General features: G+C 34.7%; 1 protein-coding gene across 1 annotated transcript in view; it reads right to left on the bottom strand.

Annotated features, from left to right (window-relative positions):
- LOC129229803 (crooked neck-like protein 1) overlaps nucleotides 1-27462 on the bottom strand; it is a 146285-nt gene that overhangs the window by 81339 nt on the left and 37484 nt on the right. Inside the window, exon 6 of the mRNA XM_054864180.1 lies at nucleotides 18068-18151. Coding sequence (XP_054720155.1) covers nucleotides 18068-18151 — 84 coding nt within the window. The remainder of the gene's footprint in view (nucleotides 1-18067; nucleotides 18152-27462) is intronic.

The following is a 27462-nucleotide window of genomic DNA, read 5'->3' as shown; positions in this document are numbered from 1 at the left end:
CTTTTAACCTCACAGACTCCGAACCAATCGCGCCAGACAAATATATTTTTTGTACTATAGTGTCGGAAATTTAATTTTAAATATGATGAACAAAAAAATTTTGAAGATAGAGCAATTTTTGTATTTTTTTATGAATTTTTGAAAAAACCTTTATTTTGCATTTTTTTTCTGGGTTTAATTTTTTTCTAAACGCATCCCGTGAAAATATAATAACCTCTTTTCTACAATTTTACTATGTAGTAGCTAGAACATTTCGTCCGCTGCAGAAAATTTTTTTTTTCAAAAATATTCAAAAGGTTTTTTTTACAATTTTTTAAAGGCAGAACGAAGACATGAGCTATCGCTTAACCGAAGATCGCTGTCCGCTTCGAATATGACGTAACGCACCCACGTGATCTAACTGAAGTACGTAACTTGCTTTTTTCTTTTCTTCCTTTCGAAGGATTCATTCGCTTTTTTTCTTTCCAGGTATTTTATTTGTTTCTCCCTTCCCCCTCCCGGATGTTTTGCTAAACATTTGATTTCGGTTAATCAGACGGACCACATCGGTTCGTTTTGGTCCCAGTCACTTTTTTTTTCTTAATTTCAATAAAAACAATGATTTTTATACTTTGGCAAACTCCGAGTACCACAGAGACACCAATTTTTTGTGCTATTTTAGTAAATACGTGAGCGCGCTTTTTGCAAGATTTTCTTTTTGTTAAGGAATAAGATTGGAGGTTAGATCAAAATAAATAGAAATAGATGAGAAAATTTAGAGATGGATCGAATAGGAAGGTAGATATATATTGAGTGTACAAAAAATGGTTTTTTTCGAATTAATACTTTTTTCTTTGAAAAAAAGATTGTTTATTACTATCAGAGGTAAATTTACATGGATCTAGAGAAAGATAAATCTACAGGTCGATGTACAGTGACAGATATTTAAAGAACTTTATTATTTAAAGAACAACAACGGGAGTTGGGGGGGAGGCGCCGCTACGATTTGAAAACATTGTTAATTACTGTCAGAGGTAGATACGCATAAATCGTATAGATAGATAGACAAATGCAGAGGTCAATATAGTAGATGGACAGCAAGAAAGAGACATGCCCATCATTTAAGGAACTTCAATGAGGTATCAGTGCCCGTCCCCCCCCCCCCCCCCACACACCATGACTTTGAAAAAACAATGCTTTCAAGTAAAAGTGGAATTTTTTATTGTTATTTTTCGACAAAATTTGCATGAAGAGCAAGCCGTTTGTGTCTCCCCTCCCCCTCCTTTAAAAATATTCCAAACGACGGAACTGGAGATAGATCTAGAAAATATTTTATTTAAATTAATAATGATATAGATATAGATTGATTGATACCGCCACAAAACTTATTTAAGCAGCCGCCGAAGGCGGCATCATTGGCGTATAAAGCAGATGATAATATTGATATGTAGAGGAAAACATTGATTAATACCGTCGCTAAATTGTCTATGCAGCCGCCGAAGGCGGCAACCCTGGCGTAAAAAGGCGGACCAGCTGGTCGCCGAAGGTGGCTAGTATAACATTAAACTATTTAAAATAAAGTTATACTAACAACATCTCATCAAAATGGTTAACAACCTATTTCAACTGAACTTAGGAAAAATGCACCTTCAGAAATAGAACATACAAGATAATCAAGCCATTTTCCTTTGAACTGGACTGGACTACACTAACGTGCAGATATCAAACACAAAAAACATTGAGGGAGAGAGAAAGAGTCCTCAAACCTACAGCATTATATAGATATGAAAACGCATAGTTGGAACAATCAACATTCAAAATTTTAATCGCTTATGCAAAACAACAAGCACTGTTGCCACACACCACAACTTTAGAAAACATCTCACGGTTATCACATGCAGGAATTAACCAAAACCCAATTCAGTTCAAATGAGTGAATTGCCCGAATCATGTCACTACCGATTCAATGTTGTTTCTTTACATCGGATCAATTTGTTCGAACCCGATCTGCATGGGGCAAAAACGCATTTTAGAAGAAACAGTGGGTTATTTTTTTATTTTATTTATCTAAAAGAAAATTCAACTAAAATGTTAACAGGCCGCAGTCCATACCCATGCTGGAAGCAATTGAAAAAGTTTGCATCATGGTGACAATAGGAATTGAAGAGCTACGTTTTAATGCACCTTCCCACAAGAACCACTTAGTTCTGAATGGAGCCTATTGCACTGCACATGCGCAAGAAAACGCTCTTCAATATGCAATTCATTAGCACAATCTTCTGGCTTTTCGTTCTCTTACGGTTACGTGAGTTCTGAAAATTAATAGCCAGATCTTGTAAAATTTTGCCAGTTTTAAGCATTAGGACTAGGGCTGGGCAATTATATCGATATACACTCTAAGACAAAAAAAAAGTTGCACCATGAAGGAAGTCTTAGAATACAATGACATTCGGAAGGTATGTTAAGTGTATATGGAAGAGTAAATGATTAGAAAATGAGAACAATATAAGCAAAATTTATTGAACAACATACACAAAATGGGTAACATTCAGTATGGGGTATGGCCGCCATTATTCCGAATACAACATGCTAATCGTCTTGGTAACGAATCGTACAGGTTCTTAATGAAGTCCTGTGGTAGTCTATCCCATGCTGCTTTAACTTTGTTACGGAGTTCCGGCAGATTTCGAGGTACGGGTGGAGTGTTGACATCTCGTCCCATGGCATCCCACACATTCTCGATTGGGGACAGGTCTGGTGAATATGCCGGCCACTCCATGCTGTCTAGGCCTTGAAGACAAGCTCTAGAGACGGCAGCAATATGGGGTCGAGTGTTGTCTTGTTGGAACAGCGGCCGAACACGGGTGCTCAGGAATGGCAAAGCAACTGGCTGCAGGATCTCTTGAACGTAACGTTGGCCGGTCAAAGCACCGTTAATGAACACTAGAGGTGATTTTGCATCATATGCTATTGCGCCCCACACCATGACACCAGGTCTCGTGGACGTATGACGCTGTACAATAAACCGGAAATCTTGGCGCTGACCACGTTGTTTCCACACGCGGATTCTATTGTCGTCTCCACCAAGACAGAAGCGGGACTCGTCAGTGAAGACTACGCGATACCATTCGACGCTCCATGTCCGTCTTGTACGGCACCATTCCAATCTAATGGGGCCACTGTATTGCTTGAAGAAAGCGGGCTAGATAAAAAGTTTTGGCCAGATGCAATGTTGCACTTCGTTTACACCTGGAACAGAGTTTGCCATACGGGTCAAAGAAAAACACCATTTGAGCTTTATGGGAGAAATATTCCTTCAGTAAAACACCTTAAACCATTCGGAATTGTTGCTTACGTCGGAATTCCGAAGCAGAAACGTAATAAACTAGACTTAAAAGCTAGAAAAGGTTTCTCATCGGTTATGCCTTTAAGACGAAAGGTTATCGTGTTTATTTCCCGGAAACTGATAAGGTTGTAGAAAGCATTAATATTTCGTTTAATGAGAATTTGTTTTATAAAAATGAATTTAAAAATCATCGCAGTGGAGCGGTGATGGGCCATTGTCATTTTGACGATAAATCTAATCTTTCTTCAGACGATGAAAATGCCATGTATGAAGATGCGAGCCAATCCCAGAACGTAGAAAATTTTACGGGTTCAGATCGCGAAATCGACACTACGTCGGAAGATGAAAGTTCCATTGATGAAGAAGTTAGACCCCTACAGGGTTCATACTCTATTTAGATGAAAAAATTCCATGACTTTTCCAAGACTTTTTCATGACTTCAATGAAAATTTTCATGACCTCGTTACTTGAAGAGAATAACACTATTTAATCTCAAACTTGGTAGTATTTGGAAATGAGCATTAGCAAAACGTCTATATGAATGCCACAGCCTCATTGAAGCACTTACTCGTAATGGAAAAAATATAAGTGCACACTTAAAAAATTAAACTATTCTTATTTGTCTTCATCATATAAATTTAAGTAAAGTAAAAATGCAGTAAAGCGAATATGATGATGCTTAAATGTCTGATTTTTTTTTTAAACAGGCAGAATGATATTGAATGGGACAAAGGTTGAATGAGTCATCACTAAGTTTCAATAAATTTGCTTTAAAAGTTACCTTTTAGTGTCAACAGTGCCTTTAATCATCCACATAACTTGACAGTATTTTGGTTCTTTGAAGTAAAGCCACATAGTTTAGTTCTTTATGTTTCTAAACCAGATCTTTTTTGAAAAAACCATTCAGTAATGAATCAATATTCTGATTCAAAAGTATATTTGTTTAGTCTACAAATTTGCATATTTTCAAATGCATATAAATTAATAGGTTCAAAATTCCAGAACACGTTTAATTCCCGACATTGAAAGTAGCAGTGGGTCACCATGGATTAGTTTTGCGTACCGTATGTTGGCCACTACTGTTTTAGAGCATTAGAATTCCTCTTGTTCTGATTTTCTAAAACATTAAAAAAAATAAGATAAACTCTGATAAATTTAATAATCAAGTCCTAACGAGTGATGGAATCGAATTTGCATTCAATTAAATTGCTTTTTTTTTTTTTTTTTTTGAGTGGGCGTGGCAAAACTAAGAACGTGAAATTTGCTACTACAGAATATGAAACATAAGAAGTGTTGAAAATAACAGAAAATTCAAAATAAGTGATGTCCAGGCAGTAAAATCACATCGCAAAAAATGGCAAGCGACTGTGACAGAAGTGGATGCAATGAGATTTCAAAATTCAGATTTGATTTTTGGATTGGTCAATTTTCCACTTTTAATAGCTTTCATGTGCTATACTGTTAAATCACTCAAGATTTCTAATGCTCCTTTAGCTACTGTTTCTTTCTCTTTGTCCGGGAAATTTTTCCATGACTTGAAATAATTTCCATGACTTTCAATGAAAATTTCAATTTTCCATGACTTTTCCAGGTCTGAAATTTCGTTATTTTTTTTCCATGACTTTCCAGGATTTCCATGACCCGTACGAACCCTGCCCCTAAAAGAAACAACTTGGTTTAGAAAAATAGCACCGCGGAAAGATGGATCGCGAACTGATGTGTATTATTACCAAAAAAATTGTTCGAAACAGTAATTTTCACTGATTTTTCAAACAGAATAACTTCTACATTTAAACGGGGTACTTATATTAAAACAGCATTGAAAAATATGTCACCTAAATAATTTCAAAAACTTATCGAATGGAACTCGAAAGAAAAAAAACTGTTCTTTTTAGAACGAGTTTCGTCGATGTCACAGAAATACAAGACCATCACACAAAACGACAAAGAATGAATGGTCATTAGTAGGGATTCAAGCAATTTATTGCCTGCCATTGAGGCAAAGCAGAGGAGCGGAGAAGCAGCAGACAAGACCCTGAAAACCCTGGGGGGAAGAGAAAGTGTTCCCTCAAAGTGGGAGGAAATGGGAGTGGTCTGGTGAAAGGCGTGTTTTTCGCAGTTTTCAACAATTTTTCGAAAACAAGGCTTTACTATGCGGAGAATATCAATAGAACAAATTGTCTCAGAAACAAACTCAAAATATGTTTTTAAAGAGAAATGTTCAATCTCTTGCGCTCCTTTTTCCGTTTTTCCATATCATTTTTCAAACGTGTGAAAATAGTCGTTTCAAGTTTTAAATTGTTATTAAAAAAATTTCAAAATAACTACAGAAAAAATAAAAAAGCGCATCTCTAGTTCTGTGTCATAGCCATCGTTTAAAACAAACCGCATGAAAATATTCCAGTAATTTCTCGTGTTATGCTTTGAATAAATAACAGATTTTCCCGTAGAGAAAGCATTAGCGTCGAAAACCAAGATGGACGGTATAGAAGAGCCTTAAGGACCTATTTAACTTCAAAGAGAAAAGTGCTGAAATTATTTCGCACTAAATTGTTTAGCTTCACTATGAAGATCAGAGTTGAAAAGGGTTACTTGTGACTCTAAACCTTTGTAATGAGTTGCCAGTACTGCCGTCTATTGGAAATTCTAATGCTTAATTAGATAATGAAAGGACAGTGATAGCAGCAAGCTCAAAAAAAATATAGGATTTTTCAAAAAAAATATAGGACACTTTGTCATTTTCTGAAGAAAATTAGTTTGAAAATAATGCATCAAAAATTTACTTACCAACAAATTTGGCAATTAACAAATCAACATCATCCTAAATACTTCAGCAGACTTGTATAGGTTATTGTATGTTTTTGTAATTTAAATATTGTAACTTAATTTTAAGCATAAAAGATACCTCACTAAATACTAATATTAATTCAGTAGCTTAATAGAATGTTTAATGAATTCAGTTACTAAAATTTATTACCAATTATTAGCTTAGGGTTTCTATAGTTAAGAACTTTCTCAACAACAATAAGCACTTGTTAGAAGTATGAAATGTAAACCTAATTTCTTATTGGAATTACTATAACTACAACAATCTTGCTTCTTAAGTTACAACAGCAAATGAACTTAATATTAACCAATCATATTTTGTTTAAACAAAATTAGTTCAAAATAAACAAGAACAAATTAGCAAACTTAAAGGAAATTTTAAATTTTGTATACAACTTATTTCAAAAAGCTGTAAAACGTTCAATTCGCATCAAACCTTAATTCAAGAGTGTCAATCAAAATATGTCTCTCTATTTGTATATTTGGTGAATTTAATTTGAAGTTTTCAGTTTCTTTTCACCTGCAGCAATTAAGGCTTGTGCTGCTGCCACATCCTCAAATGATTTTCTTTTCAAGGCAGCTGCCAGTCGCTTGTTGCCCTCTTCAATCAGTTTATGTGCACTTAAAACATTATCCTTCAATGAATGGAGTTTTTCTTGCGTTGTTTGTTTCCTCACAGGTTCTTTATTGGGAATTATTTCCTTCCTTGCTTCTCTTTCCTGTAATTCAGCCTTGTACTTTGAATGAGCACCTTTGTAATAACTTATCATTTCTTTTGTAATTAATGTTTCACCGACGTCTTTTTTAACATTGTCTTTAATTAGACGCAATCCAATTATTGTCTCTTGGGACATTCTTGTTCTGTCACTCATCATTCTCTTATTAACAGAAAACCCACGCTCTACAGGCGCTTGTCCATGAGATAAGCAAAGTGCAGCTTTCACAAGTTTCGAAAGATGATAATATCTTTTCTTTCCAAGAGTGAGATTGTTCAGAGACAAAACATTGGCCCAGTACATGTCAATAGCATTCCATTTTGTTTCTCCGTCAGACTGGGTTATTATACTCCAATCCTCTTTAATGTCATCGTCGGAGACATATGTCCGCCATTCATCCAGGATTTTATCACACTCTTCTTCATTTACACAGCGTGGTAGCATTTTCAATAGACGTTTAACAACTCCCACTGTATTATCTACAGGCTCCTTTCGAGAAAGAGGGTGCAAAACCTGAATACATTTTAATAATTGGTTTTTTAAAGGCAGCTTCTGCATCAGATAAGAAGTCACAGTAAAATAAAAATTTTGAGCATTAAGCTTGAAACACCTTTTTTCAGCAGATCCAACACTGGATAACACTTTATTTGCTTCAGAGCCCACATCTAAATACTTTAAATTTTCTTTCTCTATTAATGACTTTAAGTGGAATTTCGACAAGGGCTTCATCTTTGCAATTTTGGTATTTTTCCATGCATATAAATCTAAAAAGTAGTTTTTTAACCATACAAACCATTTCATCATATAAAAGATGAATAAGAGTTGTGTCACTCTGCAGAAAACGTAAAAAAATTTCAAAAAGCAAGCCCACACTGACAAGAAATTGCATGTATGCAGGTGTAACTTCATCTTTAAGCGCATTTCTAATTCTCTTGTATCTTTCATTCTTGATCAAACCACTTCTGTTGTCAACTAAATCTTTCAGGAAATGTTTTTTTAAAGTGTTGTACATTTTTAACACTCGCTGACAGGAAGGGACAATGGATAACCAGCGATTACTGACAAATCTTGATGTTGTGCAAATATTATCCTCTTCAGTTGAACTGCTAGCTGTTATAAGATCCTCTTGTCTGGAAGGATATTTTCGAAACCATATGTCAATATCCTCTAAAAATTCTGTGATAGAAGCAAAACTGTCTATTTTCAATCCTTCTCCAAACGCATTATGCATTACATGCAAGTTGCATGTGCCAACATTTATCAGTCCTTCTTTTACACCATCATTTTTTAGACGCTGATCAATAATTTTAAAAACAGCCTTGTTTACATTCGGTCCATCACTACCAAGCATTATCACTTTCTTCAACGGTAATTTTGATTTCCTTATACAGTTCATGACTGCAGAATCAATATCTGTTGCTGTAGCATGAAATACCATTTCAGAGCCAATATAGCTCTGCTGAATTTTGTTACATTCGTTACTCCAATATCGCACATGAATGTCAACTTGTTTGTGATTTGCTTCATTTAATGTCTCGTCAAACATAAGTGTAAAAAAAGAACTCTCAACATCTTTAGTGATGAGGGATAGGTAATAGGGTCCTAATCCGTGAGATATCTCATAAGAGATTTTTCGAGATGACAGCTTCATCTCTTTTGCGGCATTGTGCCCAGAAAACATCCTGGAAAATATTTTCATTATGCCATCAAAAGATGAAAATGATATGTTATTGACTGCCGCATGCAGGATGTAAAGAATTTCCGAAGAAATTATTTTTTCTTCTTCACTTAAGTTCCAAATAGAAGAAGTTGAAGAACTGGCTGCATTTGATAAACAAAGTCCTTTCTCACCGCAAGCTGTTGAGGTAGTAGTTAATTTGGATTAAGATGCATCAGTTGCAACTCCCACGAACTTCTTATGTTTTGCAGTGCTGGCATGTTGCAACAATTGCAACTTTCCGCTATTAGCGATAGAAATTTCTTTTTGGCAAAATCGGCAAATGCAATGGAATTCGTCTCTGCCGTCCTTGCACCAAAATTCAACTTTCTTTCCAGTGCAATCTTTCAAGTTAAGCCAATCTTCCTGAAACTTTGTTTGTCGAGGCATCTTTTAATAATATCAATCACACACGCTAAACGATAATCACGGCAACACGCGACCCCTCTAAGCCTAAATCATTCAGTACGCCAAATAGCAAGAAGCGAACGTACTGCTCCTTCCTCTCCACTGTTTGGCCACTTGCCAATTTTTCGATAGCGCAGAAAAATCGTACTTCTCCGCTCCGAACGGTTGCTAGGGCAACGACAGAGAAACTTTAATACGCTTGGCGAGAGAGTGGGGTACAGTCCGAGCTCAGATTTTTATGATTATCGCTCTTTTGTCGGTGCCGTTGCTGCGCTCGACGGTTTCGGCTGGAGGGAGTGTTGTCTTGGCGAAAGGTTGCCGAGAAATAGCCAAGTTTTAATTCTCATATTAAATAAAAGTAACGAATGATTTTGTTTAATGATGCATATATTCGGTTAAAAACCGGTCATTTGATAATTCAGGGCCAATTAGATATTTTTAAAGATCGCATGACTCCTCGTAGATTCTAATGCTAAAAGCAGTAACTAAACCTAACGAGGGGAACAGCTGGCGAGATTTCTGGGTTACACTGTTCCCCGTTTAGATTGGACTGTATCAGCCATCTAGTAACCCTATTCATTGGGCAGCAAACGGAGAGGAGAATTAAGCGCATTTCAGACACGTGGTTCCTTCTTGTGTTCAAACCATTTCTCATCGATTCCCGTCCTTAAAAAAAAAAATTCGGACAAATTTAGATTTTTTTTTATTTCTACGTTTGATGAGAAAACAGAAAATATAGGACAAACAGCAATTTTCAAAATTATAGGACAAATATAGGAAATTTTTTTTCAATATTTCAAAAATATAGGAAATATAGGAATTATAGGACGGCTGCGATCACTGAAAGGGAGGATACAAAAAATACTGTGACAGTGATTCAAAAGATTATGAATGCTATAAATTTTTTTTATTTTGTAACATAATTCTTTTAAACTATTAAAAAAAACATCAAGTAATTCAAATTTGACTATTAAATCTGTTATATTTTTTTGTATTGAATAAATAAACGAAAAAGTACATGGGAGAAAATGTGTTGGGACATGTAACGGAGGCATACATGTATCCCTCCAGTAAAAAAAAAATTTTCAAAAATTAACAATATTATTTTATATTGATCATTTTCAAAATTTGTTATACTTTTCAAAATCTCATAAAGTGTTTAAAAATAAATATTTTTGAAACTAACCACCCTGGACTTAAAAAAGCGCATTTTTTGTAGAATGACCCAGAAAATATAAAAATCTTTGATGAAAGTAAAAAAAAAAAATTCAGATGAAATGCTTTCCACCTTTTTCATGTTGGTACCTACAGTTGAAAAAATTAAGTTTCTCACCCTAAAAGACCGATATCATAGGCTCTGGCTCAACCAGCCTGCTAGTACAGTAAAAATAGGGTTCAGATCCAATCATCCAAAAAAAAGTTGAAACCAGTTGCAAATTGTTTATTACCCTTCCAATAAAAACAGATAAAAAGTCATACCCTATTGTGCGTCGGGTTTTGGAATGGGGGGGGGGGCCATCTAAAAATTGCTATTTTGTGTATTTTTTTGGAATTTGAAAGTGCATTTCAAGTGGGAACATTATGCCATAATAAATTATAAAGCATTAAAGGTATTTACCCCCCCCCCCCCCAAGAGGGATGACAACCCACCAATGCTACAGCACCCCCCTCTCCTCGTAAAACAATGCAGTACCCCCAAAACCCCCCTCCATACCTTTCAAGTGACAAACCTCCTCCCACAGCTACAGCACCCACCCCCCACGAATAAGCTAATACCCCAATTCCCTCCCCTCCTTCCCTCATAGTTTTGAAGGCGCAAAAAGAAGAAAAGGTACATAGGTTCGAAGATTAAAAAATATAGATAGGTTCGAGGAATAAAAAAAAAGGTATTGATTCAAGAACGCAAAAATAAAAGAAAAAACCAAATCGCAGTCTTGAGGGCAAAAAAAAAAAAATTCTTGCAGAATTTAGTTCATTTATGAATGCACTTTTTATTAAATCCTGAAAAGTTTCATTGGATGGATTATGCTTTTTCTGAAATAATCGATTCAACTATCTTCCTCACTCAGTAAGAGATCAACAAGTTAAATTAATGTGCACAGTTTTTTAATTACGTCACACCTTGCAGATAAAATATCGGTATTTTACTCTGTGCGACACTCTCGTAAAACAAAAAAAATGCTTAACTCTTTACATAAGTTTTGACAAAAAAAAGGCTACATGTGCGTGAATTCAAGAATTATTCTGAATTTTAAAATGAAGTGACTAATTTCACCCAAAACTTGGGCACCACGCTAGGACTACCCCCCTTCGTTTGGTCTCAGCTTATATGTCTCTCTGTCGAGAAAGCAACCGAATTAATTCTGTCAAATTAATTTTGTACTCATTCATATATAAGTAAAATAATATTAAAATGACGGCCGGACTAAAATAGTTTCATTTTTTTTTCTTTGTACAAAAGTGCATCTGGCACAATAATGGCAACAACAAAAATGTCTGGAAATATTAAATTCGTGTTTCTAAAAGTGTTTAGAATTTAGTGAAAAGGAAAAGATTTACTAAAATGACTTTAAAATCCATATTTTCATCTCTAAAGACGTAATGCACACTAATAAATGCAGCGTTTACCGGCCGCCAGACAGCCTGCACGCTAATCAAAACATCACAGGAAAAGATATATTAAAGAACCAGCTTTCCTAAAATTATCTCTTGAAAACGCTGCAAGTTCTTAGATTGTAAGTATGCAACAAAAAGTCTTCAAACTCTTTTTCGGTATTTAGATCCTTGGCAAAACCGTTATTGCTGTAGCTATGTTTAACACAGTTTGTGCATATAGTTGAATACTTCAGTCCACTTTCAGATTTTTCAAACATTCACTATATCCAATGAACTCCTCAGAGGAAGCACAAGATATGAGGTGCAGAAAGTCTTTTAGAGCTGTTGTAGTAGGATGCAGATGATATTTCTGAGGTGCTTTCTTCTTCTTTGTATCCATCAAAAATGACACTAGCTTTCCCATACTTACAAGTGACATATACACTGCATTGCTGGCATATTTCCTTGAAGCTTGAAGATCATTACCGAAAAAAGAAAATTACCGAGAAGGTATCTTCCATCTATAACATTTATGACACCAGCTGTTTGTTTTGTGATGGTGGATGGATCTTTTGCTTCAGGTAATAACACTTAAACGATATACAGGATTTCTTTCCTTATGAAACCAAATTCTTCAAATACTGATGGAGGATCAGCGCATAACTCATACTGGAAGTTTTTAGCAACTTGTTATTCCATCCTTATTGTACATACCATTCGGTGTAAAAGATGGTTTGAGTTTACACATCTTTACAGATAGCCACTACTTTTGTAACAGCAGCTAGAGACTCAACTGCATATTTCCTTTACATAGAAATTCCACTAAATTTTTTGCCTTCAATATCCTTTGATGTTACTGCTCCAACGTTACAGGCCTCATCACAACTCACCTTATTATCAACGATCGACCAATATCAGCAAACAATACCACTACTAACTTTAGTCAATACCTGCAGAGAGGGAAGAAGCTTCTGACGGCTTTAGAAACGGATTGTGATCTCCAAACTGGGAGACAAAAAGCTCGAAATATTTAGCATTGTAATACTCGATGCTCTCATCAATAATTGTTCTATCGTTGAATCTGCTACGAAAGGAAGTAAATTATTTTCCAAAAGTGTTGGCAGCCTTAATTTGCATTAGTTTTTTTTCTCATTCGTTCTTTCCTTCTTGCAACAAGATCGCATCAGCAAAATATGCAAATTGCCAGTAGCATTTAAGCTCTCGGCACTTTGCCTCATTCTCTTCCCTTTCAATTTCAACCCAAGTCAGACTTGGTTGTTGTTTTCTTTCGGCAGCTCGGTTGAGTCTGTCCGTTTCTGCCGATAGCTTCGGCCTACTGCTTTTGACATGAATATCATGGCTCAATATATTTGACGTTTCATACTTTGACTTAGAATGTTGGCTTCAGAAGTCATTTAAAGAATAATGAGCTACTTAATATTGTAAAGAGCGTATTCTCAATATTTCGTTTAACATGTCATTGTATATATCATAGCCATAATAAACAAGTTACTTTTAACTTAGGCTCTTATTGATGTTGCACAAGATAAATATGTTTTTTCAAGAACTATCACACATCCTGGTTGAGCTTCCACTAAAAGTTAATAAGCTGAGCACTTTTAAAAGCTCACAGTTTAACAGAATCACTACAGGTTCTGGACCACCAAAATTTGTCACTGCTTTGGATCTTTGGTTCATAATGCACCCAAAAGATTCAGACAGTGTTGCAAGTATTTGTGTGCATATTTAGCATAATTCACATACCGGCTGCGTAAAAGAGAGGCAGCTTGGTGTTTGCAAACAAGAACTCCCACCGACTTAGAGGATGCAGCATTGCTGTCTCACTATTGGCGATTTCAGTTTATCTACCTTTACGGTGATGGCAAAAGATTCTGGAAAAGCTGAAGTAAATTAATTCAGGGAGAAGGGGAAAATCAGTCAATTAGGACTTATTTTTGGGCTGTACAGGGATTTAGTTTTAGACATCACTCCAGCACTCTAAACAGTTAAATAATTCTAGTGACAACTAAATTGGTTACTGAGCTCAGGGACAGATTCAGAAATTTTTGTCAAGTTTCAGTGGCCAGTAAAGTGAAAGAAAAACAAAGTATAACTAGAACCTTTTTCAAAATAATATGCAAACCCTATACATGTTTTCTAATGAAAATTGTTATCGTGAAAAATTATAAAATTGTTCGAATAAATGAAAATAACACATTTTTAATGTCTAATGTGTCGAGAAAATTTTCGTTTCAATGAAAACAAGAAAGGCACAGCATTGTTGCATTAAAATTTTATGCAACAAAGTTAGAAGTACAGCATTGCAGACATACGTTTCAAAGTTTTCATTTTAAACGCGCCCTAATTGTGCCTACTAGGCCTAGACTCACCCCCGAGGATTAGAACCCATATCTTTTTCAAAGTTACATTACATGTAATAGAATTTGCATTTATTAGACTTCAAAAGACAACTCTAACAGGACTAAGTAAAAAGGAATTGACATTGGTTACCTACACTAAATTTTCCAGGAATAAAAATTGACGTCCAACAATAATAATAAGTAAAGGAAAAATAAAATAATAATAATAAAGAAAATGTTTCTAATCACAGGGGGGTCAGCTGAACCTTTGACCCTCCCCTGAATCCGCGCTTGACTGAGCTCGATTAGATCATTTTAGGATGAGCCTTCTAACATTACTACATCATTGTGTGGTATTTTGTACTTCAGAAAAGTTTAAAATCAGTGAAATTTTTTCATGAACTTCACTGGAATCATTGATTTTAGAATGCAAATTATAGGATACCCCCCAACCCCCAAAACGATGGTGCTCCCCTCAAGTGTTATCGAGTGCCCATCCAGAATAAATGCCCTCAAACATAGGCGGATTTAGACTGTGAATTCTGGGGGTGCAACAATATAGCAGTGGCGTAGCTAGGGAGGGGTGGAGAGGGTGGTCCGCCCGGGGCGGCGTATTTTTCGGGGCGGCGATTCAGCACTTTTGGTGTGAAAAAAAATCAAATAAGGGAATCATACTTTAAATCTAATACTGGAGGCAAAGAAAAAAAAACTCCTTTGAAATGTAAGATTTTGGTATGACTGAACGGTCACATCAGTGTTCAAAGTTGAAATATTTCCGTATTGAGCCCTTGAACCTTCCTCATTCACTTAATGTCCTTAAATTGTATTTCAACACTTAAATTGTATTTTTAAAACTTAAATTTCAGAAAATATTCAAATATGTAACATTAATATATTTCTGAAATATAACATCTGTTAATGTATATAAATATCAAGTATATTTCTGTAAAAGTTGTTTCTTTGCCAGTGCTGAATTATTGGAACTTTGTTACGGAATAAAAGCTGAATCTCCATCGTCCCCAAAGGCTTAAACTGACTTCAGTTTTGATAAAGATTCGGTAGAGAACCCCATTCCTCCAAAAGTTACTTTTAAATGTAATTTTTGATGTAAATTCAGAGTATTTCTCTGAGATAGGCGCCTGACTCCGCCCCCTTTATTTTTGTAGGAAGAATACGGATTATATCAGTTGCCCTTTGCTACCTTAAATGAAGTTTTATATTTTGAGCGATAATTATTTTCAATGCTTTAATGTATTAGATATGTCTCAATGAAAAGGTGGCAAATAGAGGAATCGTCCCGGGCGAGAGAAACTAGCTACGCCATTGCAATACAGGGGATGGGGGATACAGCACTGCAAATGGCGACAAAAGCTGCTATTTTGGCGGCAAAGGCGACTATTTTGATGACAAAAGCGAGTATTTTGCAATCAGTTGTAAAAAACAGCGACTATTTCAGTAAGTGTAACTAAAATTCGTAAAAAAGTTAGGGGTTTTTTTTTCTCCTACGAGAAAAAATTTGTAAAAAAAATAATAAAACATCGCTTTTAAGCTACCCCCTAGTTACCACAGAAAAAAAAGGAAAAGTTTTGCCGCTTTTAATTTTTGAAAACAATCGTTTTAAAAAGTGGGAAAATGAAATGTAATAAAACAATCACGACCAGAAAAAGTGAAATTTATAACTATAAAAATATATTTATAAGAAAAGTTTTGTAAAGTTTCATAGCGATCGTAAAAGATCGCAATTTTCGTAACGGTATCGTTTTTGTGAGTGCGAGTTTTGTAAAGGATTAGTTTTTGCAATCGCGATTTCTGTTTCTCAACTACTTTTTTTTCTTTTTTTACTGTTTTTTAGTTCTTAATTTCTTTTATTCGTACTATACATTCTTTTTTTTTTTAAACGAGAGCTAATTTTCTTTCGTTCGGAAATATGAATGTGACGCTTCGAGTTCTTTTTATACAGTCAGTCTTTTACTGTTGTCTTTAATATTCACAGTCAGATAGTGAGAAAAATATACTAGAATGTGTCAGGGCTGGTTTCTCTAGTGTTTATTCAGGGTTGGGCTAAAATTTGGAAAATATAGTTTGAAGTTTTCCTTTTTAAAGGTTTTTTGGAGAAAACTTACCCCACGTAGGTCTGACCCACTTCATGGCATTAAAATGACATAAATGCGTTTTTTTTTTTAATGAGACTATTTTAAATATTATTTTCTGTATCTGGTAACCACTTTGGGGACTATTATTCGTATTAAAGGTAACAAAAGCAACTAATTTTAGTAGCGGAAGTCAGTGATAGCACTGCCCCCCGCCCCCTGCAGAAAATTTAGAAATTTTACAGTGGAAATGTTGGTTTTTAGTTGATTTCAGAGTGATTCTATTGTACTGTTTACTGGAATGATGTGTAAGGACTTTATATCGTTTTTGAGGAAGTACATCACAATAGCCATATTTTTTGACTTTATTAGCCATGGTTGTTTCAACGAAAAAGAAAACAGTAATGTTATACCAATAAATACCAAATTGCAGAGTATAAAATTATCATATGATGCAGTAATGAAAAATAATTAAAGGGATGTTTTTATTTGATTTATGTAATTATTTATGATCTTTCTTTTTTTAATGAAGAAATACTTCTTTTTAATTCGTGTAGCACAATTTCTCTCGCACTGGCGATGTGTGGTGATTGGGTCTCACAAAGAGCTGCCTATTATTGTATTTTTGGGTTTGCTTTCAAGTAAATTAACTTGCATTTAGCTGTAGAAAAATATAAGTTGCTTTACAAAATTCCTGAGGAGAAATATATATTTTCTCCTGATAAAATACATTTCATTTAAATTTTCTTTGAAAATCCAACCAAAATTGTTGGGGGTGCGGCGCACCCCCTGGCACCCCCCGTAAATCCGCCTATGCCCTCAAAAAAGAAATACCCCTTGAAAAAACTGCCTTAAAAATTCCAATAACGCAATCTGCACCATGGACCCTCCCCCCCCAACCCTATGCACCCCTGTTAATTAGTAATTTTGTCTATCATAGTTTATTATTTTACTATTATAGTGTGGTTCCTCGATTTGAGTCATTTTTTTTTTTAAGTAATAGAGATTATTTTTAAAAAAAAGAGGATTATTTCACCCCCCCCTTCCCCCCCCCCCCCAAACCCGACGCGCAAAAACGCTGGGACTTTTTCCCCTTCTTGCTGGTAGGGTAAGAAGTAATTTGCAACAGGTTTAAACTTTTTTTTTTGGATGTTTGGGTTTGGCCATTTTTTGGCCTCATTTCACTGTACTATACAATAGAGATGAGTTCGGGCTCATTTTTGAGAGCCCGGGCCCGCACGATGCCCGAAAATTTGTAACCGAGCCTACCCGAGCCCGGATGATATTGTCCTCAGACCAAACTCCGAGCCTGCCTGAGAACGAAGGAAACTTTATTGTATCAAAAACCGAGCCTTCTACAGTCAACGAGGTACGGGGAGATATACCGTATCTTATAGTGAGCAAGGTTCACACATAAAGGGGTAAACTCCCAGCTGGGCCGACGCCCAGCAAGGGGACCTCCCCCAGTGCAATAAGTACCAAGCCCGTCCGTAGCACTTGACGACTATCGACCGCTACGCGGACCCCCCGGGACGGTAAGCCTAAGGCCTATGGCTAAGTGGTAGGGTGTGTGCAGAGGAAAAGTCTGACATGATCTCCTTATTAATGAAAAATGTTATGTCAAATGTTCTTCATTGACGGAAGTTTTTTAAATTTTTTCAAAAAATGCTCCACTTCAAATGCATTACTGTAAGACATATTGCAATAGTAATCGCAAATAAACAGTATAAATAAGCATTAATTAATTTTTTGGTTAAATTTTCACATTGATTGAACTGATTTAAATGTTCCTTTCATTTTCTCACAGTAGGAAAATGTTTATTTGCTTTGAATTTGTTTGGAGATGGACGATTGAATACCTTTGTTGCTTGAACCCGAGGCTGCCGGAGCCCGAAACTTATTTTTGGTTCTAGAGACCGAGCCCGCTTCGGGCCCGGGCTAGGGCTGAGCCCGTCTCATCTCTACTATACAAGTAAAAGCAACACTGTATAATAAATAAGCTATTCATTATAATGAAACACATGACTTACTTCATTTCCATTTCAGCATACTTTAACCATAAGGTAACATTCCTGTGATCTACATCCAAAGCTCTCTCATAAATTGAACGAGCTCTAAAACACAAGTAAATTAAAAGAAAATAAGATGAAAGAAAACACAATGATTTAGTTTCAACTTCAACTGAATAAAAACAAAGTAGAATAAAAAACTTTCTTTAATTATCTCATTAAAACAACCTAATTAGCCTTTAAAGAAAAATCAGGAATAATTTACCACATTTTTTTTTGAAAAACAAAAGTTTTGAAAAGAAGGAAAATGAAACAAACAAGTTTTAAAAAAATAACTGGAAATATACAATTTCCACATTTGTGTACAAAAAGGTTTCTTTTCTGGATTGCAATGATTTTACCATAGGGATTTTTTCTCCAAATTCCAACCAATGAAAAACTCTGTTTTGGGGAATTTTGTTTTGATGAAATTTCAGGAGACATTTACTTTATTAAGGAGTTTGGGAGAAGGCACTAAAATTTGGGAGTTCCTCGAATGAGTCAGTTCGAGTTGGCAGCTTGGTAATATTTTTATTACGACAAGCTCAATTTTTTTTCAGATTTTCCTGTAATCAAACTCTTTAATTAATGGTCAAGCCAGTATGAAGCTTTATCAGACTGTCAGTACTTATTTCTTTGGCATAAACTAAAAGGGTTGGAATAAAATCTAAAACATATACGAAATTTCAAATGCATCGCTGTCATGTTGTACATTAGTCATTAAAATTGTTTAACTTTTTCTGAATTATAGTTTTCTGTAAGGTATTGATACTGAGAAAGATTTCAAGATCTGCCACAACTTCTTTGTGAATTAAAGGGGCAAAATCAGTTTAGAAAGCCAAAATTTTAGCGTTTTTCATTAATTTTTTAACAGAGAAGAAATAATCAGGATTTCTTCAAAATTGGAAAATATTTTATTCATGTTTTGAAGAACACTTTGTAAATTTTTCAAGTCATTTCGGCCCAAAATAGTGGAGTTAGAAGCTACTGTTCATGGAGTATCGCCATCAGAGCTTAATGCTGATGGGCATTACTGAAATCAATTTTTATCCATAATTAATTACATTTCTCTTTATTCTCATTAACAACATATTCCCTAAGAATATGAACCTAATTATAATTTTAAAAAAAAGTTCAAAAGTGCACGTTTTTTTGAGGCATTTGATTATAATGTCATTCCTTTCTACCATTTGCTTTCACCTTTTTCAAATTGAAAATATATTTTTTATAATGATACCATCATATACACTGTAATTGAATGAAGGACATTCACACTAATTCTCATAAGAATTGGTCAATAACTTTTTGAGCTAGAATGCCCACCAGTTGATAAAAAGTAGTTTTGGGGAGAAACACATTTGCAAAAAAAAAAAAACTGCTATGAATGTTTTTGAATCGCAGCAGTCACTTAAGTGCACAAAGCACTGGAACTCATTGGCATTTTTCATTGAAACTTTGGCAACATATTCTTGAATAGTTTCACCAACATTTTATGACATTAAAAAAAATGGATTTTTTTGACCTGACTTAAGTTAATTAAAAATGAAAAGCCAGATTTGTAAGCTCAAGAAATAATTTGGAGGGTGTAATAACTTCCAAAATATCCAATCTAACAGTCAACGAACTTTTGTCTTCTTTTCGCATTTTGAACAGCACTTTTTACTTTTTAACGTCACCACCATAAGTTTTTTGTGATATTCTGAATTTAGGGCGGAGTGAAAAAAACGTAATTAAGAAATATATAAAGCCTATGTGCGGGGGGGGGGGGGAAAAGTTGCCTCTTACCAAGCCTATTTACCATACAAAATTTCAGCTAAATCAAAATAATATCTTTAATTAGCCTGTGATTTTTCATCAAACTGGCGAAAATGAAACTCTGTTTGAAATGAAACTCTTATTATGTAAGTACTTAATATATAGTTAGTTGAATGATCTAGGCTATTGCAGGGATAGAAGTGACATTTGCCAACAAAAATATAGGAACATATAAGAATTTTCTGAAAAAAATATAGGAATTCGATGGAAAATATAGGAGTTTTCTAAAAACAATATAGGAATTTTTCGAAACAATATAGGAACGTTTTGAAAAAAAAAGGATATACAGGAATTTTTATAACAAGGCTAGCCAGTATGACTTTTTTTTTTCAAAATGCAACATTACTATTAAATTAAAAACATGTAATAAAACTCCTACCTGACATAAGTGCAATACAAAAACATAAATATTTCTAAAAAATACACAATAAGTTCAAAATAATTTTAAAAAAAAACATAAATGAATGGTTTTTTTTGAAAACAGCAGCAACAGTAACAATACTTAAAATGTGCAATGAATTAAATTTCAACAAAAAGACTACTACAAATGCCTTCTACTTTCAAATGCCTTTATTATAAAATCAGTTAATTTGAATCCAAATTAAGAACCTTCACATAATCGAGTATGGAATTTTAAAACATATTTTCACAAGCAAAACACATGTTACATTGAAGTTAGAGCATTTTGCGCAATTAAATTTTTGCATTGCATTTTGTACATGACTATTAAAGGGTTCCCACTCTCATTCAAGAAAAGAATTCAAATACTTATTTACTATGCTGTAAATCTTGTGACAGCTCTTGAGCAGTGTTCCCTGCTAAGCAGTTTATGATAGCAGTTGTTTCCGTCCGAGCACAAAGGTACTTTCTTTGCTACCAACCTACAAGCCCGGGAACATATTTTTAATTAAAGTTTTGCATGATCCAATATTGCGATAGGAAAGCTGTGCTCCAGAATGAAATTCGTGAATAAAAGTTCTGTTCTAATTATGTTATCACTTGACAATGCAGTAAAAGCCGAACTTAAAAGTTTTATAAGTTGTTAAAACATGCACATTATCTTTCCGTGTGCTATGCTGAAATCAAAGTCATATGTCACACAGTAATATCAGGGGTCAATCCAGGTTTTATTTTTTGATTCTCCATTTTGTGAAAAAGCAAAATATTTCTGAATTTTCTTTATTTTTGTGAAAAAGAAATTATGAATTTCCTTTTCTTTTCCGGAAAAAAAGTTTTTAGGTAAAAATTAAAATTACTTGACGATTTGTAAGTTAAAATTTAAATGTATAAATTTTTTTTTCTTAGAAAAAATCTGATATGATACTTTTTGAGCATTTTTTTTTTCTGAAAATCCTGACTTTTCAACACCAAATTCGATCATAGTTGAAATCCACGATTTCCCATGACTTTCAAGGGCACCCAGGAAAATATATATTTGATTTAGTAGTATTTGGTCATGGGGTTCACATACCCTTTAGGGAGAAAAAAAATTCAAGCACTTTTCAAGGCAAAAAAATTTTTTTTCAAGGCAATACCATAAATTTGTTCGAAAAATATTGCATGCAGGTTTGTTGGCAAAAGCCATTTTTTTTGGTTCTTGGAGAGATTCGTAAAAGGCTTAACTGTATTTTAAATTGTTTCAAACTAACCTGTAAACAGGGCCGATCCTAGGGTGTCGGCCGCCTGTGTGCAAAGACCTAATGTGCTGCCCCTCAAGAGTAATTTGCATATTTTGACTAATCTTTAACGTCTATGTAAATCTTTCTTTAAATTTCTATTCCAAGTTCGAATTTAAAAAAGGGGGGGGGGGACAGAAGAATGATCTTATAAAAAGGAAGAAATTTTTTATAGTAAGAAAATCCTTAGGTACAATTTATATCTTTGAAGAAAGTAATAGATACCGAAATTTACTAGTCGTAAAAACGCATTTTATAATCTTTCTTCGGTGACATCAGAGAAGGGACGGAGGAAGGGGAAGCGTCGGGGGAGGTGTCAGGGGTTCAGGGGAGGAGGATAGCTCTAAGAAAATTATTGAAATTAGCATATGAAAAATATTTTTAGTTTTTCTTTAGTTGTGTTTGGTTGCAAGGACAAAAAAGTCAAGCATATTCAAGGTGCATGGAAAATTTTTCGAAATTGACGTCAAATATCGCAATTTTAAGAACTTTTTCGAGATTTTAGGTGAAAGTAATGCTGCAGTTCTTTCCTAAAATTCTTTCAAAATTGAAATCAATTTGAAGCTATTTTTTAAGACCGTAGCTTAGGAAGGATCAGCGTTCTTCCCGAAAAAATCTCCGAAACTGAAATTTTAAACCTGCCATTTTGGGTTATCTTTTAGGGCTCGACCGATGGCATTTTTTGGCCGATGGGCCCATGCCGATTGTTGGTCGGTTGTTCAAAGATGGCCGATTGTTTTCCTCCAAATGGCCGATTGCCGATGGCCGATGGAAAAAAAAAATCAAACAGAAATAAATTGATAAGATTGTCAGGGATTTAAAGGATCATTGATTCATTTCACTTTACTTCCTTTCTACGAATAAAGAATTGTAATCACAAAAAAAAAAATCAGATTTCGACCTAAATTTCTGTTTTACTATCACCAAATTTATACTTCACAAGTTTTTTCGGCACATCTGTACATACATATGTACCTAGGAACATATAGATAACCAAATATACATTTTGAACGCCTCCTCAGTTAATTATTGCAAATTCTCTTGTGATGTCTTCATGCGCGTAAACTTGCATCACTCAAAAACGTTATGAAATAGTAAATTGAAAACTCATACCTACGTAGTATGATCTAAAAGTTCGAGGTCAAGTTGTATAAAACCTTACCCTGAATAGTTCACATTACTGAAGCATATATCTATCTACAAAATAGTCACCTTGAATGATTATGCACTTCTCGTATGTTCGTATAGCTTTTAGAAGCACTCCTGGAAGACATTTTTCGCAAATTCCTGTAAGGCCTCTTGCGCTGCTGCTTTAACTTCATCTTGGGGAAGAAGGCGACTTTCATGTTGAGGATGCACGGTTCGATTGGTCAATACTCTGATATGACAAACTAATAACATAACTTTTCGTCGGACTTAGCTCCGTGTGACTTTTACCTGTTCCCAGCAAAAAAACATTTGCATAGACGCCGCTTTTTTCCGTCAGGAGAAGATGAAGCAGCATCATAGAAGGTAGCGAAAAATGGCTTCCATGAGTGTTTCCAAAAGTTATATGAACACTGGCAGAAGTACATAGTCAATCAAGGCGACCTTTTGAAGGTGGATGTGCTTCGGTAATGTGAACTATTCTGGGTAAGATTTTATACAGCTTGTCCCCGAACTTTTGCATCGTACTACGTACAATCTGTATAGGGTGTAGTTATGCTTCTCCTTTTTTGACTGCTGAATGATGAAAGAGAAAGCACAATAGCCAAAAAAAGAAGGAGGAAAAACAAAGAGACTGTTTAATAACTAATTGATTTGTTTTGTTTTTTTTAAAAATTGAGTATATAACTAAGATTTCAGTAATGTTGTAATAATGTATGGATTTAGGTACACTAAACATAGTTTAAAAAAATTAAATTACGTTGTTTAATCATTCAAAAAAAATTAAGAATAGAACCATGAAACCGTCAACAAATTACGCAATTAAAGTGGAAAGATTGCACGTAGACATTTCTTAGTCATCAAATTAAACAAAAAAGGTAACAGATAAATTACAATATTAAATCAAAATAGGAATATTTTTATACTTATTTAAAATTTATGAATAGAAAAGTTTGCATTTTTCATAAAAGCTATAACAGTGACATACATTTTGCTGGAAAAAAAAATCGCCATGAAAAGAGCAAGGCTCTTAAAACGCAGGTACAATAAACAAACTTAATATTTACACCAAGTTAATAACTGAATACATATACTACTTGATCTGATGTTTGCACACATAGTATTGAACAATTTGATTGTTTAATCTTTTATGAAGCTTTACAAACAAGTTCAAATTAAATTTTTCAATTTAACAATAATTTTCCGAAATTTGAAAAATTGCATAATAGAAAATCCTTGAAACTTTTCTATAAAAAACGAAAATAACTTATTCATTGATTTTATATAAATACATAAAAATAGTTACTTACAACAGAAAAAAAATCAATCGCTATTAATGATGCAAAAAAGATGACAATTTACGAAATATAGGTGAAACAAGTATGAGAAATACGCAAAATGACATTTCTTGACCAAAATAAATAATCGCTAAATATTTAAGAAATGCTTGAAATGACGAGGTAGGGTTAGGGGGGTCACCCTCTGATTTTGGAGTAAATCACACTTCGGCCCCAACCTCTGCCTCATTTTTTAAGTACAGAACAGCTACGACCAACGCCTCGGAAGAGTTTCTGAATCTACTTCAGCACTTCCGAAAAAAAAATTCAAAAGTCCCTTTGATTTCCGAATTATATCACCATTCAAAACGTCTTTAATCAATTTCTTACATTAATGCCCTAAATTCTTTCTAAACAATAGATAAAGTTTTTAAAAAAAATCTCCAATTTTATGAATGATGTTAGTTTTAAACAACTCAGAAGTACAACTAGAGTTTAATTTCAGAAATTGAGGGAGTGGAAGGAGGGACACGCAAGTGTTCTCGGAAATTCAAAAAATAGTCATAAAAAATAGAGTTTAAAATAATCATAAACATTGAGCAGAAAACCCTTTCAAAACTTGCACCAGAGTTTGTTTTGACCTGCAATGGCGGATTTAAAATATAGCAATTGTTGCAATTGCGCGAGAGGCACCATAACCATAGGGCCACCGAAGGAGTTACAAAAATGCGAATGATAAATGATTTACAACTTCTGTGATCCCCAAAATGCATTTCGACGGGCCCCAAACTTGTAACTCCGCCGAAGCGATACAGAAGACTGTATAACTGCGATTCATATTACAAATATTGAAAGATTAAAAATTACCGTCGGTTCAACGGGAATCTAATAAAACGACACAAAAATTGGTTTCGCCATCTCATATTTGTTTCCATAGTCACCAATTCGGCAATATATCACCAAATGATCGTCAGCCTGAGACGCTATATTAGTTTTGCATTGAAATAAGTAATTAATAGCCACAAAAAATGAGTAAACAGGCTTTTAAGAACACCCGATCGAAAACAAAAAGGGAAGGGCACAACTGGAACGTCCGCAGACCCCACATACGAAACTTTAACCTTCTTCAGATGATCATTTTTGAGTTATGACTTATGACAGATACATACGTACATCCTGCTGCAAGAAACAACGCAATAATTAACTTGTTTGGTACCTGAATGTAGTATTAAAAACTCTTCCAGGGATGACTAAAAATCGAAATTCATACTGAAATTTAAGTAAATAATTTTATATGAAAACAACAACTCCATTTACTTTGTATTAAAAAGTAAAACAGCAAAGGTTTTTTTTTTTTTTTCAAAAACATCGGCCAATTCCATCGCCTTTTTGATGTTTTTTAAGGCCGATGGGCAGATGTTTCCCGCAAATTAGCATCGGCCGCCGATGCCGATGGATAAATTTTGAACCATCGGCGCCGATGCATCGGTCGAGTCCTATCATCTTTGTTGATATTGCAAGAGGGAGGGAGATTCAATCGTCTCCCATCGAAAGATTTCGAATATAAGTTTGAAACGCAAACTTATGCAGTCTTTGGTGACAGTAGGGGATCTGGCGGCTATCCTCCGGTAATTTCTCGGCACTATTTTTTCAAAAACCCGTTTTTGGCTAGATTTGAAAACAATAGGGGAAACGTGAAAATATTCCGAACCAAAATTTTTCGGAACTGAAATCCATTATAGGCTATTTTTGGGAAGGAAGGATTTTGAAGCTCTTAAGCGGATATTTCTAAAATCGCAATTTTATATTATCTTTGGTGACGTTAAAAACCTTCATTACTGTATTTAATCGAAGTGTTGCAGCAAATACAAAAACATTTGCCAGCTTCATTAATTTTTTTGCACCAAACACTTATTTTCTCGTTGCGTTGATCCAGCTTCGACAGCCATTCCCATCGGAATTTATTTTTAAGTCCTTTTTCAATTTCTGCAATATCGTCCGCTTCGGAAAGAATTTTCATTTTCTTAATAGAAGACGCAAGCTTAACACAAAAGCGAACTCATAGTCGTAGAAGCGAGAACACAAGAGACAAAATGGCTATTATCAAACTCCAACGAACAACGCTACCCTCATCAGTGGAGTGATTCCGAAATTCCGTTCTGTCTACGTATGTTTACCCTCCCTCTCCCCTACCATCAAGACATATCCTCCTAGGAGGATGCAAAGCTGCGCCAACGATAATGCGCTTGCGGGGGAAGAAAAAGGGAGGGGCTTTAAAGCTCTTCTCGTTGAACTGCCGACTACAGAAACCGGGCTAGACATCATGGTCTCGTCTCCCCTTCGCCTCTTGTTTGGCGCTCGCAAGGCAGGGAAGGAGGAGAAAATGCACAAAAAATAAAATCACGGAACAGCATTTTGGGAAACCCGGAATGCTTTTTCGGAAAACCCGGAAATCCGTGGTAGCCCCGGAAAACTAACACCCCTGGATATTTTTACGAAGCCGCAGACCCGTTTTGAACTGAATCGTTTTTGTGAACAAATATTTCGTTAATTCTTATTGTATTAAATTGTTTAGTATAATATAGTGGGGTATTAAAGTATAAATATTTTTGTAACAACTGAAATTCTTTTTCAAATTTCTCATTGGTTTAATCTTTGAGATGGAGGAATTTGATTCAATGACAAGAGTTTATTTTTGGAAACTTTGCATTTTAAATGATTTTGTCATAGTGAAAAAAAAAAAATTGTCAAATCATTGTGCTCATTTTTTTCAAATATACTGTTTCGAGTATTTTTGTGAATTACAGTTTGACAAGATAGTTTTTGATGTGGAAATGTTCGTCTTGAACTTACTACTTGTTCCTCGGACTTTGATTCATCTATAGGCAAGAAGGACTTTTTTGAGAAAGGACTTCGAGTGATTTGAGCAGTAATGCTTTGAGCTGCAGCTGCTGATGGATGATGCATTTTTGTTGGATGTAGATCCATATTTGTTTACTGTTGAATTGTTAAATTTTTTGTAAAAGATTAAGCCTGGCCTTTTGTGGATTTTTTTTTTTTTTTTGGGTTATTTTTGAATCTGCTAAAATTGTATAAAATTTAAAGTTTAATAACATTACTGAATGAGAAGGGGAGATACGATAGACATCGGTAAACGATATTTAACCGCGTTCTCATTCCTAATGTAATATAAAATTTACTTTATTCAAATTAGATTAACTTCTCAACTCGTTCGGCACGTGTAAAGTTTCAGTTTTAGGTTGGCATCATTTGATACCCAATCATATGCAAATGAGGCAAGTATAAATAGTGAACGATTCCAATCGTTCTCTCTCTCTTTTTTTGTGTTCGCCAGCCTCTTGTGTGTTGGGTCCGGTAGGTGTTGGGGAGTTGTGAACTCCACCTCCGCTTATGGCCAGGGTTTATTCTTATAAACTTATTTTGTTAGTTTATTTTAGTTTCT

Source organism: Uloborus diversus, chromosome 9, assembly GCF_026930045.1.
Source record: "Uloborus diversus isolate 005 chromosome 9, Udiv.v.3.1, whole genome shotgun sequence".
Taxonomy (NCBI): domain Eukaryota; kingdom Metazoa; phylum Arthropoda; class Arachnida; order Araneae; family Uloboridae; genus Uloborus; species Uloborus diversus.
This window is presented reverse-complemented; position numbering and strand designations above follow the sequence as displayed.